The sequence below is a fragment of the Salmo salar genome, chromosome 13, assembly GCF_965601325.2.
Source record: "Salmo salar chromosome 13, fSalSal1, whole genome shotgun sequence".
Classification (NCBI taxonomy): domain Eukaryota; kingdom Metazoa; phylum Chordata; class Actinopteri; order Salmoniformes; family Salmonidae; genus Salmo; species Salmo salar.
The window spans coordinates 98,433,414-98,449,032 of record NC_138303.1 but is presented as its reverse complement, the minus strand read 5'-3'; the positions used below and the strand labels follow the sequence as shown (position 1 = coordinate 98,449,032).

The 15,619-nt window shown below is 44.0% G+C and overlaps 1 protein-coding gene across 5 annotated transcripts in view; it reads right to left on the bottom strand.

Annotated features, from left to right (window-relative positions):
- Positions 1-45: 45 nt before the first annotated feature.
- Positions 46-15,619, bottom strand: part of LOC106568312 (membrane-associated phosphatidylinositol transfer protein 2) — an 87,331-nt gene continuing 71,757 nt past the window's right edge. For 2 of the 5 annotated variants that reach the window (XM_082960499.1, XM_082960498.1), the window contains exons 16-27: positions 12,688-12,858; positions 12,051-12,197; positions 11,416-11,583; positions 10,990-11,301; positions 9,753-9,901; positions 9,508-9,624; positions 9,155-9,271; positions 8,813-8,961; positions 8,475-8,624; positions 7,947-8,130; positions 7,472-7,600; positions 46-5,591 (exon numbers count right to left, since the gene is read on the bottom strand). In XM_082960499.1, the coding sequence (XP_082816625.1) occupies positions 5,232-5,591; positions 7,472-7,600; positions 7,947-8,130; positions 8,475-8,624; positions 8,813-8,961; positions 9,155-9,271; positions 9,508-9,624; positions 9,753-9,901; positions 10,990-11,301; positions 11,416-11,583; positions 12,051-12,197; positions 12,688-12,858 (2,153 nt within the window). In that variant the 3' untranslated portion in view covers positions 46-5,231. The remainder of the gene's footprint in view (positions 5,592-7,471; positions 7,601-7,946; positions 8,131-8,474; positions 8,625-8,812; positions 8,962-9,154; positions 9,272-9,507; positions 9,625-9,752; positions 9,902-10,989; positions 11,302-11,415; positions 11,584-12,050; positions 12,198-12,687; positions 12,859-15,619) is intronic. The other 3 variants (XM_082960500.1, XM_082960501.1, XM_082960502.1) reach the window with 3 other exon arrangements.

Here is a 15,619-nt window from a genome sequence, read left to right as displayed (position 1 = left end):
AAATTTGATCCCACATAAACCATAAAATCCACAAGGAGAGAGTGCTCGTTTTCCAATTGTATTTATTCCACAGTACAGAGACAATGATACAGCGAGCTCTCATCCAGGAAGGGTGAGCTATGAACCAGAGGAGAGAGAGAGAGTGAGCAGTGAGGGAACTACATACAGATCTAAATATTAGTACTTGTTCCTTCTTTTGGGAGAAAAGAAATCTGATGTTGGAGGTGTTTCAAATATGTGCCACTTGAAGTACATAAGTATACGTCTTACAGCCTTGCCTAATAATGCTGATGATGATGTTTTGTTTTTCTGTAAAAGAAAACAATGATAAACTGTCAAATATAAAAACTATCTGAAACAATTTGAAATTCAGACATGCTACAAATGGAAATGGATGAGATTGTAAGAGGTACAGAACACTATTTCATTTATGTACATGCCTTCAAATTCAAATATGCATTATATGATTACTATTCTACCTTTATGTCCAATAAACTGCATATACTCAAAATATAATGAAATTATTGCCACCTCAACCAGTATATGTTGCCCCTATATATCTATATATTTAGAGTGATAATATGTCTTTACTGTATTGTACGAATCCTGTACAAAACATTCCCAATCTGTTAAAAGCTATAATCATGTTCAGCTTGTGTACATTTTATATTATTAATACTTGAGTAAATTACATACATTTTATGTATGTACTGTATTGTAGCTAAATATATTGGTCCCACTTTACAGTATATTAAGTATTCAGAAATCTATGTATTTACGTGGTCGCTACATAGGCAGGTACAGTGTAAGTACACATTGTTAGCCTGAAATGCAGTCTGTTTGTGCTACTATTACACTCCTTAGTAAAAAGCATTAACTGACACACCCCCCAAAAAATGTTTTTACATTACTCCTTGCCATGCCAAACATAAAAAAATTGTTGTCATGACAAGGAGTGGAATGCTAGTACAGAACAGACAGAACACATTGTTATATAGTTCTCGTTATACCTGTAACTCTACAAGGTATAGAACTATTACTAAGATTTCAGCCCCATACAGTAGAGCATGTCCTGTACAGTGTGTACACTGACCTCTAATATGCAAGACTGCTACTAAAGTGCCAATAATTGTAATACTCTCAAATATAAACAGTATTTTTTTCTGATATACATTTCTATTTCAAGACATAATAGACGGTTAAGTGGTTAACATAACTGATATATACATACTGTATACAGTATGGAAGGCTAACCCAGTCTGAATGATGAACACCACCTAATACAATTCAAATAGTGGATGGAGTTTCACGTTCACATGTTCACATTCAACCACTTCCTCATTCTGACTAAAAAATCTACCTCCACACAAGATAGGAAGCAATACAGTATTCTCTCAAAGGCTTTGTAAAATGGTCCGGTTTGAAAAATAGTTCTGTTTGCACTATAAAATTGTAACAGTTAACTTTTGTAAAGGGACAGTAGAAGTGTGAAGGGGCGGGACAGTAGAACTAGATGTTGTCTATGTTGTCTATACTTGTGCATGTTAGATACAATATATAGATTGTCTCTGCTGTGGTCTCTGACTGTCAGTGTCTCCTTGTGGTTCTGCGACTGGAACAATAATAATATTGCACTGGCTAAGAAAACAAACGCTTCCACTGACTGTTGGTGCTCCAATTCACAACTAGATCATCATAAACAAAACACTATTCACCTGAAAGATCCATCATATTAAGTAACCTCATGAGTTATGTAAATAAATACCTCTCAAACATTATTTTCCTACATATACAGTATCATTTTGACCTTATCTACACTGACAGACAGACATCCATGGCTCCTGTACAGTCTGGGCTCTCCAGCCCTGTAGCAGGAGGACATTCCGCTAGGTCATCATCACCAACCCACAGGACAGAGGGGGACAGTATGGCTGTATCTAAAACCTCACAGTGCCTTCCAGCCAGTCAGCTACATCCTTGGTTAGAATCGTAGTTCACTGCAGAACCAAATTTCATGACTTCAAAAGTGGCCTTAGGTAACTGGATCTACTGTACACAACAAATGGACTTGACATTAGACTAGATTATATATTTTTTGGTCTGATCAATGTCTGACAAAAACTATTGCTTTATTCACATGAACAATCCTCACCTAAGCCAATCAGTATTCAGTATTAGACCCACCCGTTGTATAACAGGTAGCAATAAATAAAACCTTCCATTTAGGTTGACAATACAACGGTGTTTTATTGTCACATACATGGGGTGGCAGGTGGCTTAGTGATTAGAGTGTTGGGCCAGAAACCAAAAGGTTGCTGGATTGAATCCCTGAGCTGACAAGGTAAAAATCTGTCGTTCTGCCCCTGAGCAAGGTAGTTAACCCACTGTTCCCGGGTGCCGAAGACATGGATGTCGATTATGGCAGCCCCCCCACCTCTGATTCAGAGGGGTTGGGTTAAATGCGGAAGATATGTTCAGTTGGACAACTGACTAGGTATCCCTACATCCCACCACATAGGTAAAATGAGGTGTTTTATAAGGGAGCAAATTAGGGTCAAAGGCACATGAACAGATTTTCTTTCACTTTGTCAGGCTAGGTTATTAAAACCAGGGACCTTTTAGTTACTGGTCCAATACTCTAACCGCTAGGCTACCTGCCACCCTACTGTAGTTGACAATAGTAGCATGTCCCTAGAATCAAAGCAACATGCTAGAGCTTACAAGCGCTCAAGTCATAAGTAAAACCATAACCACATCCTATATCAGCAATTATGTCCTTCACTTAGATATGGACAATATATTGGATTAAAACATATCTACAAACTCATAGATCTACTGTAAAATACAGTATATAACAGCACAGCCTTTTAGTTAAGGCCACGCCGTCATGATCTCAATGCAACAAGCTCCAACTCATCTCACCATACACAGCACAAAGGAAAGGTTGGGTCCAGCCTGCTACATTAGCTTTCCACACCCAACCAACAACTGTCTTGTTCTTGGCACATTTACTTACATTATTAAGTAATCCTGACATTTAAGAAATGTACACGAGTGTAAGTACTGCTGTAGCACACATACCCTGCAATAATGAATAGTTATTATATCATGCACTACAAAGGTAACAATAAGTAGCTACATGAGATGGTAACTAGATTCTCCGCCATAAACTAGTGCAAAGAACAACGAGGTTGAACAGGTTGAGATACTGCAGCCGTTAGAGAGAGATTGGTGTTTCGGCCGTGCGTTGGCTTTGTGTGATTAGTAATGGGAATATATTTGAAGTGGATGATAAAGCAACACTCTCTCATATCAGTATCTAACCAGTAGGAGCCAGAAAACAGGACAGTATGAGAGAAAAAGGTGTCAACCATAGTACTGCTTCTCTGTTAGGTGTTCATCTTTCATTTTGTGTACAGGTTGCCATAGATTTAGTCAAAGTATCAGTAACACTTTATTTTACAGTCCTATGACAGCTGGTATTTGCTAAGGAATAACATTGTATATTCTCTGGTACTTCAGATAATTAATCCCAGTTGGAAACAACTTGGTATCAGGTGTCTATCATGAGGTATTACTACCAGGTAAACTAAAACAGGATAGGGGAACTGTAAAATAAAGTGTAATCAAAGCATGTCTTTATCCAGACTGAACTGTAGTAATGTCTAATGAATAGCATTCATCCCATCCCTCAAGAATGAAAGAGCTCAGACTCCTCAGAGTATCATAGGGAAGTCCAGTGATAACGGAATTGTGTGTAATGACAAACATTGAGCGCTAGGGGGCGCCACAGGATGAACTGAATGACTACCAACAGCATCATGCATATGGAAAACAGAGCGGGAGAGTGGCAACGCCCACCACTGGTGGCTCAAAGGTATTGCAAGCAGATGGTCTGGTAAAGGGATTGTTGCTGTTTTCTGTCTGCGGAAAAGTGTCACTAATGTCTTCTGTTATATCAAAGCAAAGTCTTGTTTATCTCAGTCCTGGGTTCCTTCAGAGTCTGACTCATAAACATGTCGTTGGTATTTAAGGCCCGGGACAGCCCACAGGCCATACTGAGATACATGGTACTGTACTGTAGCTACTCTGTTATTGACTGAAAAGGACTGGAGCGGAGCCAACGTTGACAGTACAAATCACTGTGTAGTACCACACTGAAAACAGTAGAAGAAAATAGAGACTAGAGGGAAATTCTACACCTCATCCATAACCTTGCCCCTCCCTCCCTTTTTCCTTCCATCTCTCTGTGTCTACCCTCTTTCCATTTACCCATCTCCCTCTTTCTTCTCCTCTTCCCTCAATCTTTCTTTAGGGTAATGGTGCTTCTTTGTTGACAGTATCTCAGCGGAGATAAAGGGATAAAATCAGAGGTGAAGTTGTTGGCTTGTTGCCATGGCTACAAACTGACCACCCAGACCTCCAGGTCACCATTGACACTTCTGTTGGTGGCTCCACTGTCTGGGCCTGTCCTGAGCTGGGGTGGTTGTGAATTCCCATTGTCCTTCAGATGCAGAGAGTAAATTCAACCATTCCTCGGACCAGGGTGGGCCCTCCAGGCCCCAAGGGGGCAACGATTAAGGCTTACGATAGTTTGTTTAAATGTTTCGTTTTTCCTTACAGTTCTTTTCGTGGCCAAGATAGGTAATATAAAAGTCTTGACTGTGAGACTCTCATGATACAGTAGAAACGTCTTTAGAAAATGTACATCAAAGTTAGAGCAACACCCATCTTTCTGGCTTTATATCCATATCCCCAGAGACCCTCTCTCTGCCCTTTTCCCTCTCTCTCCATCTCTCTTTCCATCCCTAACCCTATCCCTCCCCTTTCATCCCATCATTTTCTTTATCTCTCTCTTAACCATATTTCCTCCTCTCTCCATCTCTCTTTCCATCCCTAACCCTATCCCTCCCCTTTCATCCCATCATTTTCTTTATCTCTCTCTTAACCATATTTCCTCCTCTCTCCATCTCTCTTTCCATCCCTAACCCTATCCCTCCCCTTTCATCCCATCATTTTCTTTATCTCTCTCTTAACCATATTTCCTCCTCTCTCCATCTCTCTTTCCATCCCTAACCCTATCCCTCCCCTTTCATCCCATCATTTTCTTTATCTCTCTCTTAACCATATTTCCTCCTCTCTCCATCTCTCTCTCTCAGGGCCAGTCCAGAGATGGTGCTCAGGTCAAGTCAGGCAGGGTCCCCTCCCCCTGTAGCCCAGTCTGGTGAGCCCTACTTAGGGCTGGGTAAGCCTCCTGATTCCTCTTTGGTGCTCCCGGTGCGGCCCCAACACCCAGCTGCTATACTCATACTCCTCTGGGTACCCGCTCCGGCTTTCTCCCTCTCCACATCGCATTGGCTCAGCGTGCGTTCTGTACGTCCTGGTTGGCCAGAGGAGCTAGACCCCGCCCCTCCAGTTGGGTTGATTGAGCGCAGGATGTGGTTGCGCTTGCGGAGGTAGTCCCCCCCGGCCGCGCCCAGTCCAAAGCTGCCCTTACGGAGGACGATACGGGCACTGGCGGTCTTGGCAGGACGGGATCTCTGACTGTACTCCAGCTGGGAGAGATGAGACGCATAGCCATCTGGGATGAACTGAGAGAGATCAGATAGAAAGAAGGGGAAGATAGACAGAAGGGGAAGGAATGGATGAGAGATCAGATCAATCACTTTATGTATCTACTAAACTATCCAGCTATAGGGATACATTTGTGCATTCTATTTATTCATAAGGGAAGTTGGAAGATGAGCGTTTATACACTTGAATTTATTATGTCCTGTTCATCCAGTTTTGCCTTTTGCCTCCAGCACCTTAACTAATCAGCTCTGGGTGTGTGGTAGATTCAGCCCCTTAACTAATCAGCTCTGGGTGTGTGGTAGATTCAGCACCTTAACTAATCAGCTCTGGGTGTGTGGTAGATTCAGTACCTTAACTAATCAGCTTTGGGTGTGTGGTAGATTCAGCACCTTAACTAATCATCTTTGGGTGTGTGGTAGATTCAGCACCTTAACTAATCAGCTCTGGGTGTGTGGTAGATTCAGTACCTTAACTAATCAGCTCTGGGTGTGTGGTAGATTCAGTACCTTAACTAATCAGCTCTGGGTGTGTGGTGGGAGATTCAGCACCTTAACTAATCAGCTCTGGGTGTGTGGTAGATTCAGTACCTTAACTAATCAGCTTTGGGTGTGTGGTAGATTCAGCACCTTAACTAATCAGCTCTGGGTGTGTGGTAGATTCAGTACCTTAACTAATCAGCTCTGGGTGTGTGGTAGATTCAGTACCTTAACTAATCAGCTCTGGGTGTGTGGTAGATTCAGCACCTTAACTAATCAGCTTTGGGTGTGTGGTAGATTCAGCACCTTAACTAATCAGCTCTGGGTGTGTGGTAGATTCAGCACCTTAACTAATCAGCTCTGGGTGTGTGGTAGATTCAGTACCTTAACTAATCAGCTCTGGGTGTGTGGTAGATTCAGTACCTTAACTAATCAGCTTTGGGTGTGTGGTAGATTCAGCACCTTAAATAATCAGCTCTGGGTGTGTGGTAGATTCAGCACCTTAACTAATCAGCTCTGGGTGTGTGGTAGATTCAGCCCCTTAACTAATCAGCTCTGGGTGTGTGGTAGATTCAGCACCTTAACTAATCAGCTCTGGGTGTGTGGTAGATTCAGCCCCTTAACTAATCAGCTCTGGGTGTGTGGTAGATTCAGTACCTTAACTAATCAGCTCTGGGTGTGTGGTAGATTCAGCACCTTAACTAATCAGCTCTGGGTGTGTGGTAGATTCAGCACCTTAACTAATCAGCTCTGGGTGTGTGGTAGATTCAGCACCTTAACTAATCAGCTCTGGGTGTGTGGTAGATTCAGTACCTTAACTAATCAGCTCTGGGTGTGTGGTAGATTCAGCACCTTAACTAATCAGCTCTGGGTGTGTGGTAGATTCAGTACCTTAACTAATCAGCTCTGGGTGTGTGGTAGATTCAGTACCTTAACTAATCAGCTCTGGGTGTGTGGTAGATTCAGCACCTTAACTAATCAGCTCTGGGTGTGTGGTAGATTCAGTACCTTAACTAATCAGCTCTGGGTGTGTGGTAGATTCAGCACCTTAACTAATCAGCTCTGGGTGTGTGGTAGATTCAGCACCTTCATTAATCAGCTCTGGGTGTGTGGTAGATTCAGCACCTTAACTAATCAGCTCTGGGTGTGTGGTAGATTCAGCCCCTTAACTAATCAGCTTTGGGTGTGTGGTAGATTCAGCACCTTAACTAATCAGCTCTGGGTGTGTGGTAGATTCAGTACCTTAACTAATCAGCTCTGGGTGTGTGGTAGATTCAGCACCTTAACTAATCAGCTTTGGGTGTGTGGTAGATTCAGCACCTTCATTAATCAGCTCTGGGTGTGTGGTAGATTCTGCCTATTATACACTTGTATGACTTCATTTTGGGGGACAGTGTATTTTCTAAGAGCTAGTTAAGTACCTGACACTGGCTGGACATCTTCTTGGTGGGCCGCCCCACTATGTAGATGTGTGATGGGGGCAGGCCTATTGAGGAGTACACTGAAATGTCCTTAGTAGAGCCGTACGCAGCAAAGATCTTCATATGGGCCTACACACAGACAGACAGACAGACAGACAGACAGACAGACAGACAGACAGACAGACAGACAGACAGACAGACAGACAGACAGACAGACAGACAGACAGACAGACAGACAGACAGACAGACAGACAGACAGACAGACAGACAGACAGACAGACAGACAGAGGAACATACTGTTAGAAACACCACATCAGTAGGGATAGTTTTGTTGTTTCTATCAAATTGTATTTTGACAGTAGAAACCGACCTCGCCTAGTCCCCTCACCCTGAACATCCCACTTACCCTTCCTCAAGCCCAGTGTTACCCTAACCCCTTACCCCTACACCCTCATCTCTGTCCCCGTTACTGTACCTCACAGATGAGGGCCTTGAGGAAGTTGGTCTTGTGTCTGAGGGGGTCGTGGACCAGGCCGTCACAGAAGGACACGATGCCATGAGGGAAGTTATGTTGAGACAGCCAGGCCACCACACGCTGCTTCTGCATGTCTGGACGACCCGTCACATACACTATCAGATATCCCAGGTCCTGCCAGTGTCTGGGGGAGGGAGGGAGGGAGAGGGAGGGAGGGAGACCAGGATGTGGGTGAACAAGTAGAAGCCCAAAGGGTCGGGTGTCTTGTCTAATCATTTATTCATTTGATGATTGCCAGGGACTATTCACAACTTTTATGTCAACATTAGCTAGTGTCAACATTAGCTAGTGTCAACATTAGCTAGTGTCAACATTAGCAAGGGGCAACATTAGCTAGTGTCAACATTAGCTAGTGTCAACATTAGCTAGTGTCAACATTAGCTAGTGTGACTCCTGGGCAGGAACATATAGCTACAACCACATAACAGTACATTAAATAAAACTCAATAAAACTCATCAAGTTCCTACCTGACCACGTCTACAGCTCCAGCTCTGACCTTGGGGTCACTTCCCATAATGGACACACTGGCAGCAAATGAGCCGTCAATACTGAACACTACAAACTCTGTTCCCCGCGGCAACACCGTCAGGTAGCTGTCCGCAAACGTATGGTCACCCCTAAGAGAGGGAGGAAGGGAGGGGGAGAGAGGGAGAGGGAGGGAGGGAATGGGAGGGCAAGAGAGAGGAAGAGAGAGGAGGAGAGGTGCAGGAAAGAGGAATTGTAACAAATACACTTAATTCAAATCTTGTTTTAATACTCAAAAACACCATGAAAATCAGCGAATCAGATGAATCCTGTCACCTACCTGACGACCAGTTTGACAGGATAAACTCCAATGCCCAGCCTCTTGCTCTCTGGGATGACATAGGAGATGCGTCCGCTGCTATTGGTCAGCTCAGTGTCAAAGTACACCCACTCTCCTGAGGGGGGCTGGGTCATGATGTGGATGTCAATCTGGAGGAGGAGCAAGAGGAGGATACCAATCACACGCCCATACATGCCCATATGTTGACAGAAATAAATGATTTATGCAAACAAAAATTGAGTTGCATGGAAGTATCTCAAGTTACGGTTTGGCTCTATCCCAGTGTCTCTCAATCAGTGGCAGAACTCAAGTTTGTCCCACAAGTTTGCATCAATGCTTTACCTTCTCCCCAGTGAGAGTGACCATGTCCAGAGGTCCGTACATGAAGCGTCCCATCACCAGCTGTGTTCCATCCTCAGTGAACACAGCATCATTCACACGGTGGTTGGCCGTAACGTTCTACACACACACACACACACACACACACACACACACACACACACACACACACACACACACACACACACACACACACACACACACACACACACACACACACACACACATACACACACACACACATATATATATTTACCATGGGTGTACTGATAAAGAAACCAGTAAACTCCTGATAAATGCATTAGCTTGAGATGTCACTAATGGTTAAAGGTGGTTAGGAAGGGGCCTGTGCTCACCCTGATCTTGACGTGGGTCCTCTTGCGCAGCCATTTCTCTCTGGGTTTAGAAGGCTTGAACTCGGTCACCTCTTTACCATCCAGCTCCAGAATACTAGAGTTCTCATGCCTCATAACCTGGAGAAGCAGACAGGGATAATTACATAAGCATTCATATAGAATACATGAGCCCTTATAACAGGTCAAAGGAGGAAATGCCTTTATTATGCTGTAAACATTCATAGGGCATTCATAAACAGTTGTACCTGTCTGAGTAGGAAGGAGACGACGTCAGTGGACTCCCAGTATGAAGCATGGAAGAGGTGAGGCAGAGCTACAGTGGGGAAGGCTGTGAGGGCATCAGGACAGTACAGGGCAAAGTCCATCCGCTTACTGCCCCACCACCGAGACGCAACTAGGGAGAGAGAGTGAGAGAGAAGTCTATCAATCAGCAGAAACAGTCCTGACATTAAACAAGCGATAGGTAATCACGGTTGAGAAAAGAAGATAGTGTTAAAAAAGAGATTGACATATTTCTGGTCAATGATAGTTCCAGACAAAGAGGGGTTCCAGAGTAGGGGGAAGTGTGCTCATCCAGAGATGTACAGTCCAAGGGAGAGGCTGTATATTACAGACGGAGAGTCACAGGTCCACACAGGAGAAGAATGGGGTTTCAGGCCAGGGGAAGATTAAACTGGAGGAGTAGAGGGACAGTTTTGGTTTAAGGAAGGAGGAAGGACAGGGTAACATACAATATCAGCGATTTCCAAACAGTGGTCCCTCATTTTAACACAACGAGTCCCACCATGACACCGGCGCAATTTGGACTTCTAATTCCTTTTAAACATAGTGTGTTTGAGCTACAGACTACAGGTTGTGCCATTGGATTAGTCTGTGTGATTAACGGGGGCGGAGCTAGAGCATTGTTTGTGAGACAAGGGTGGATCCCCAAGGGGCCCGGGGTCTTTCTACAAAAACGCCCATAATGCTGTAATAGACTCACATAGTTGTTTTCACAAACTCCAAACAGTTGTCACTGACTAGTTGGATATTCATTTTCCACTGAGCAAACAAATTCTGTACTTACAGCATTCATATAAATTCATTTTTATCAGGTGTTTTCTTTGGCAGACCTTATTTGTTTTATTGACATTTGTTAATAAAACTCATGAATGCACCTGTTTATGTCAAATTTTGTCCTGAAAAAAAAAAAGGTTAAATATGAGGTCTGGCCATGCAGATCAATGAAAGTCAGATAAATAAAAAGCCTATTTTTGCTGGGGTCTCGGGACTGATAGGGTTAATCCGGTCCTTGATTGAGGACATTGCCATAAGTCCTGTTTGGGAACCACTGCAGTACAGTACAGTAGAGGGAGTAAATACTGTAGAAGAGAAAAGGAGGGAGAGGACCTCTAGCTGGAAGGTGACCAATGACAGGGCACACAGACGAGTGTCCTGGGGGTCACACAGGATTCAAACCTTCCGCTCTAGTACCCAGACTACCTTGCTCTATGTCCATCAGCGTGTCTGGCGACGGAGGGTCAGAGTTCGTATCGGTGATGTCAGAGATGACATCAGAGATGACATCAGAGGTGACATCAGTGAAGTCAGAGGGCAGGTCTGAGGAGGCATCAGAGGAAGTGATGTCAGAGGTGACATCATTGTCACCCTGCTCTGAGTCGGTGTGTCTGAGAGTGAGGAAGGGCCGTATCTTCTTCCTGGCTCGTGGAGAGGGGCTCCTCGAGGGGAGTTTAGAAAGCGCAAGCTGGGAGAGGAGACCCAGCTTCTTAGACGAACTGCTATAGCATTTAGTAGCTACGGAACAACAAAACATAAACAAAGTGTGAAACATTTCAGAGAATTAATGTTATCTCTCTGAGCCACAAACACTGCTGTTAATAGTATAAACAGTATAAAGTCCATACTGACTGTTGGTGATGTTGGAGGCGGTGTATGAGTCGGCCATGCCTGACACCTGGCTAGCGATGCTGGCCTCGCTGGACCTACGGGGGCCCCTGGAGTGGGGGGGTCCAGTCTGCGGGGAGGACGGGTACTGGGTGTCCACAAACATACCACAGTGGGAGTGGAGCATGTCCGCTATGGAGGGAAGGAGATACCGGAGAGTGAGTGAGTGAGTGAGTGAGTGAGTGAGTGAGTGAGTGAGTGAGTGAGTGAGTGAGTGAGTGAGTGAGTGAGTGAGTGAGTGAGTGAGTGAGTGAGTGAGTGAGTGAGTGAGTGAGTGAGTGAGTGAGTGAGTGAGTGAGAGAGAGAGCGAGAGAGAGTTTTGATCAGGCAATCAATTACATTTTACAGACAAGAGAGTGAGAGACACAGACAGTCAGACAGACAGACAGAGCAACAGAGAAAGGGAACCAAGCAGTGGACAAACAGACAGACAGACAGACAGACAGACAGACAGACAGACAGACAGACAGACAGACAGACAGACAGACAGACAGACAGACAGACAGACAGACAGACAGACAGACAGACAGACAGACAGACAGACAGACAGACAGACAGACAGACAGACAGACAGACAGACAGACGAGATGGGTACACACTGTCGTTGAGCTGTGAGGCCTGCTGGGGCCAGCTGAGTACAGGGACGGGGATGGAGGTCTCACTGACGCCCCCCTCCTGGCAACGCAGGGGTACTGACAGGGGTACTGACTCCAACAGGAGATGGGGGTTACTCTGCATAGTCTCCACTGGGGAATGGGGAGGGGAAGATAGAGAGATGTGGAGAGGGGGGAGACACAGGGGAGAGAGATGGGGACGGGGGAGGCAGAAGAGACATGGGGGGGTGGGTGGGCGGGACAGAGAGGTAGAAATAAAGGTATGTAACAGACTACAGACCAGTTCAGTGCGTCATAACTGCTGAGTCCTATAGGACGGCACACAATTGGCCCAGCATCATCTGGGTTAGGGGAGGGTTTGGACGGGGTAGGCCATCATTGTAAAATAAGAATGTGTTCTTAACTGACTTGCCTAGTTAAATAAAGGTTCAATAAAAAAAGAAAAAGATAAGCCTGACTGGATGGACGTAAAGCACAGTACATTATATCTGATAACACATGCACACAGATACGCTACCATGACAGCATATGGACATGGAAAGCAAACCACACAGCCAATCGAGTGCTTGCTTTTGGAGGAGAGACATAAATAAATACTTCTGGTGTGTGTATCTATCCTCACCCAGCAGAGCCGAGTGTCCGTCCCCCAGAGGGAAGCGTTGGTATCGGGGGACACAGAAGGGGGGCAGCTGGTGAAACCTCTTCTCTAGAAGGGGCTCCAGGCGGGAGGCAGAGGGGTCCGCTGGATGAAACAGGTTATACAGCTGCTGACAGGCCGGACGCAACGATGATACTGGAGGGAGAGAGAGAGAGAGAGAGAAAGACTACCGTGGGATATGTGTCAAGAGCAACAGCAACCTTGGAAAAATCCTCTGCATTATCATTAACAGAAGACTTGTACATTTCATCAGTGAAAACAATGTACTGAGCAAAGGTCAAATTGGCTTTTTACCAAATTATCATACGATAGACCACGTATTCACCCTTAACACCCTAATTGACAAACAAACAAACCAAAACAAAGGCAGTCTTCTAATGCTTTGTTGATTTCAAAAAAGCTTTTGACTCAATTTGAGCATGATGGTCTGCTATACAAGTTGATGGAAAGCAGTGTTGGGAGAAAAACATTCAACATTATAAAATCAATGTATACAGTGTGGGGTTAAAATTGGCAAAAAACACACATATTTCTTTCCATGGGCCGTGAGGGAGACAGGGATGCAGCTTTAGTTGAAGTCGGAAGTTTACATACACTTAGGTTGGAGTTATTAAAACTAATTTTTCAACCACTCCACAAATGTCTTGTTAACAAACTAGAGTTTTGGCAAGTTGGTTAGGACATCTACTTTGTGCATGACACAAGTAATTTTTCCAACAATTGTTTACAGACAGGTTATTTCACTTATAATTCACTGTATCACAATTCCAGTGGGTCAGAAGTTACAATAAACTAATTTGACTGTGCCTTTAAACAGCTTGGAAAATTCCAGAAAATGATGTCATGGCTTTAGAAGCTTCTGATAGGCTAATTGACATAATTTGAGTCAATTGGAGGCGTACCTGTGGATGTATTTCAAGGCTTACCTTCACAACTCAGTGCCTCTTTGCTTGACATCATGGGAAAATCAAAAGATATCAACCAAGACCTCAGAAAAAAAATTGTAGACCCCCACAAGTCTTGTTCATCCTTGGGAGCAATTTCCAAACACCTGAAGGTACCACGTTCATCTGTACAAACAATAGTACGTAAGTATAAACACCATGGGACCACGCAGCCGTCATACCGCTCAGGAAGGAGATGAACGTACTTTGGTACGAAAAGTGCAAATCAATCCCAGATCAACAGCAAAGGTTCTTGTGAAGATGCTGGAGGAAACAGGTACAAAGGTATCTATATCCACAGTAAAACGAGTTCTATATTGACATAACCTGAATGGCCGCTCAGTAAGGAAGAAGCCACTGCTACAAAACCGCAATAAAAAAGCCAGACTACGGTTTGCAACTGCACATGGGGACAAAGATCGTACTTTTTGGAGAAATGTCCTCTGGTCTGGTGAAAAAAAAATAGAACTGTTTGGCCATAATGACCATCGTTATGTTTGGAGGAAAAAGGGGGAAGCTTGCAAGCCGAAGAACACCATCCCAACCGTGAAGCACGGGGGTGGCAGCATCATATTGTGAGGGACTGGTGCACGTCACAAAATAGATGACATCATGTGGGAGGAAAATTATGTGGATATATTGAAGTAACATCTCAAGACATCAGTCAGGAAGTTAAAGCTTGGTCGCAAATGGGTCTTCCAAACGGACAGTGACCCCAAGCGTACTTCCAAAGTTGTGGCACAATGGCTTAAGGACAACAAAGTCAAGGTATTGGAGTGGCCATCACAAAGCCCTGACCTCAATCCCATAGAGAATTTGTGGGCAGAACTGAAAAAGCATGTGCGAGCAAGGAGGCCTACAAACCTGACTCAGTTACACCAGCTCTGGAGGAATGGGCCAAAATTCACCCAACTTACTGTGGGAAGCTTGTGGAAGGCTACCCGAAACATTTGACCCAAGTTAAACAATTTAAAGGCAATGCTACCAAATACTAATTGAGTGTATGTAAACTTCTGACCCACTGGGAATGTGATGAAAGAAATAAAAGCTGAAATAAATCATTCTCTCTACTATTATTATGACATTTCACATTCTTAAAATTAAAGTGGTGATCCTAACTGACCTAAGACAGACTTTTTACTAGGATTAAATGTCAGGAATTGTGAAAAACTGAGTTTAAATGTATTTGGCTAAGGTGTAAGGAAACTTCCGACTTCAACTGTATATATGAAATAATTGGTGAGGGCACTAGAACAGTCTGCAGCACCTGGCCTTCCCCTACAACAATATAAAGTCAAATGTCTACTGTTTCCTGGTGCTTCTGTCCCCAACCAAGGAGGCCCTACAGCAGCACCTAGATCTTCTGCACAGATTCTGTCTGACCTGGGCCCTGACAGTAAATCTCAGTAAGACAAAAATAATGGTGTTCCAAAAAAGGTTCAGTTGCCAGGACCACAAATACAAATTCCATCTAGACACCGCTGCCCTAGAGCGCACAAAAAACTATACGTACATCGGCCTAAACATCAGTTAACTTCCACAAAGCTGTGAACGATCTGAAAGACAAGGTAAGAAGGACCTTCTACTCTATCAAAAGGAACATCAAATTCGACATGCCAATTACTTGAATCTGTTATTGAACCCATTGCCCTCTATGGTTGTGAGGTCTGGGGTCCGCTCATCAACCAAGAATAAAAAAAATGTGAAAAACACCAAATTCTGCATGCAGAATTCTGCAAAAGAAATTGACAACGTAAAACACCAAATAATGCATGCAGAGCAGAATTAGGCCGATACCGGCTAATTATCAAAATCGAGAAAATACTTAAATTCCACAAGTACCTAAAAGGAAGTAATTCCCAAACCTTCCATAACAAAGCCATCACCTACAGAGAGATGAACCTGGAGAAGAGTCCCCTAAGCAAGCTGGTAATAGGGCTCTGTTCAAAAAC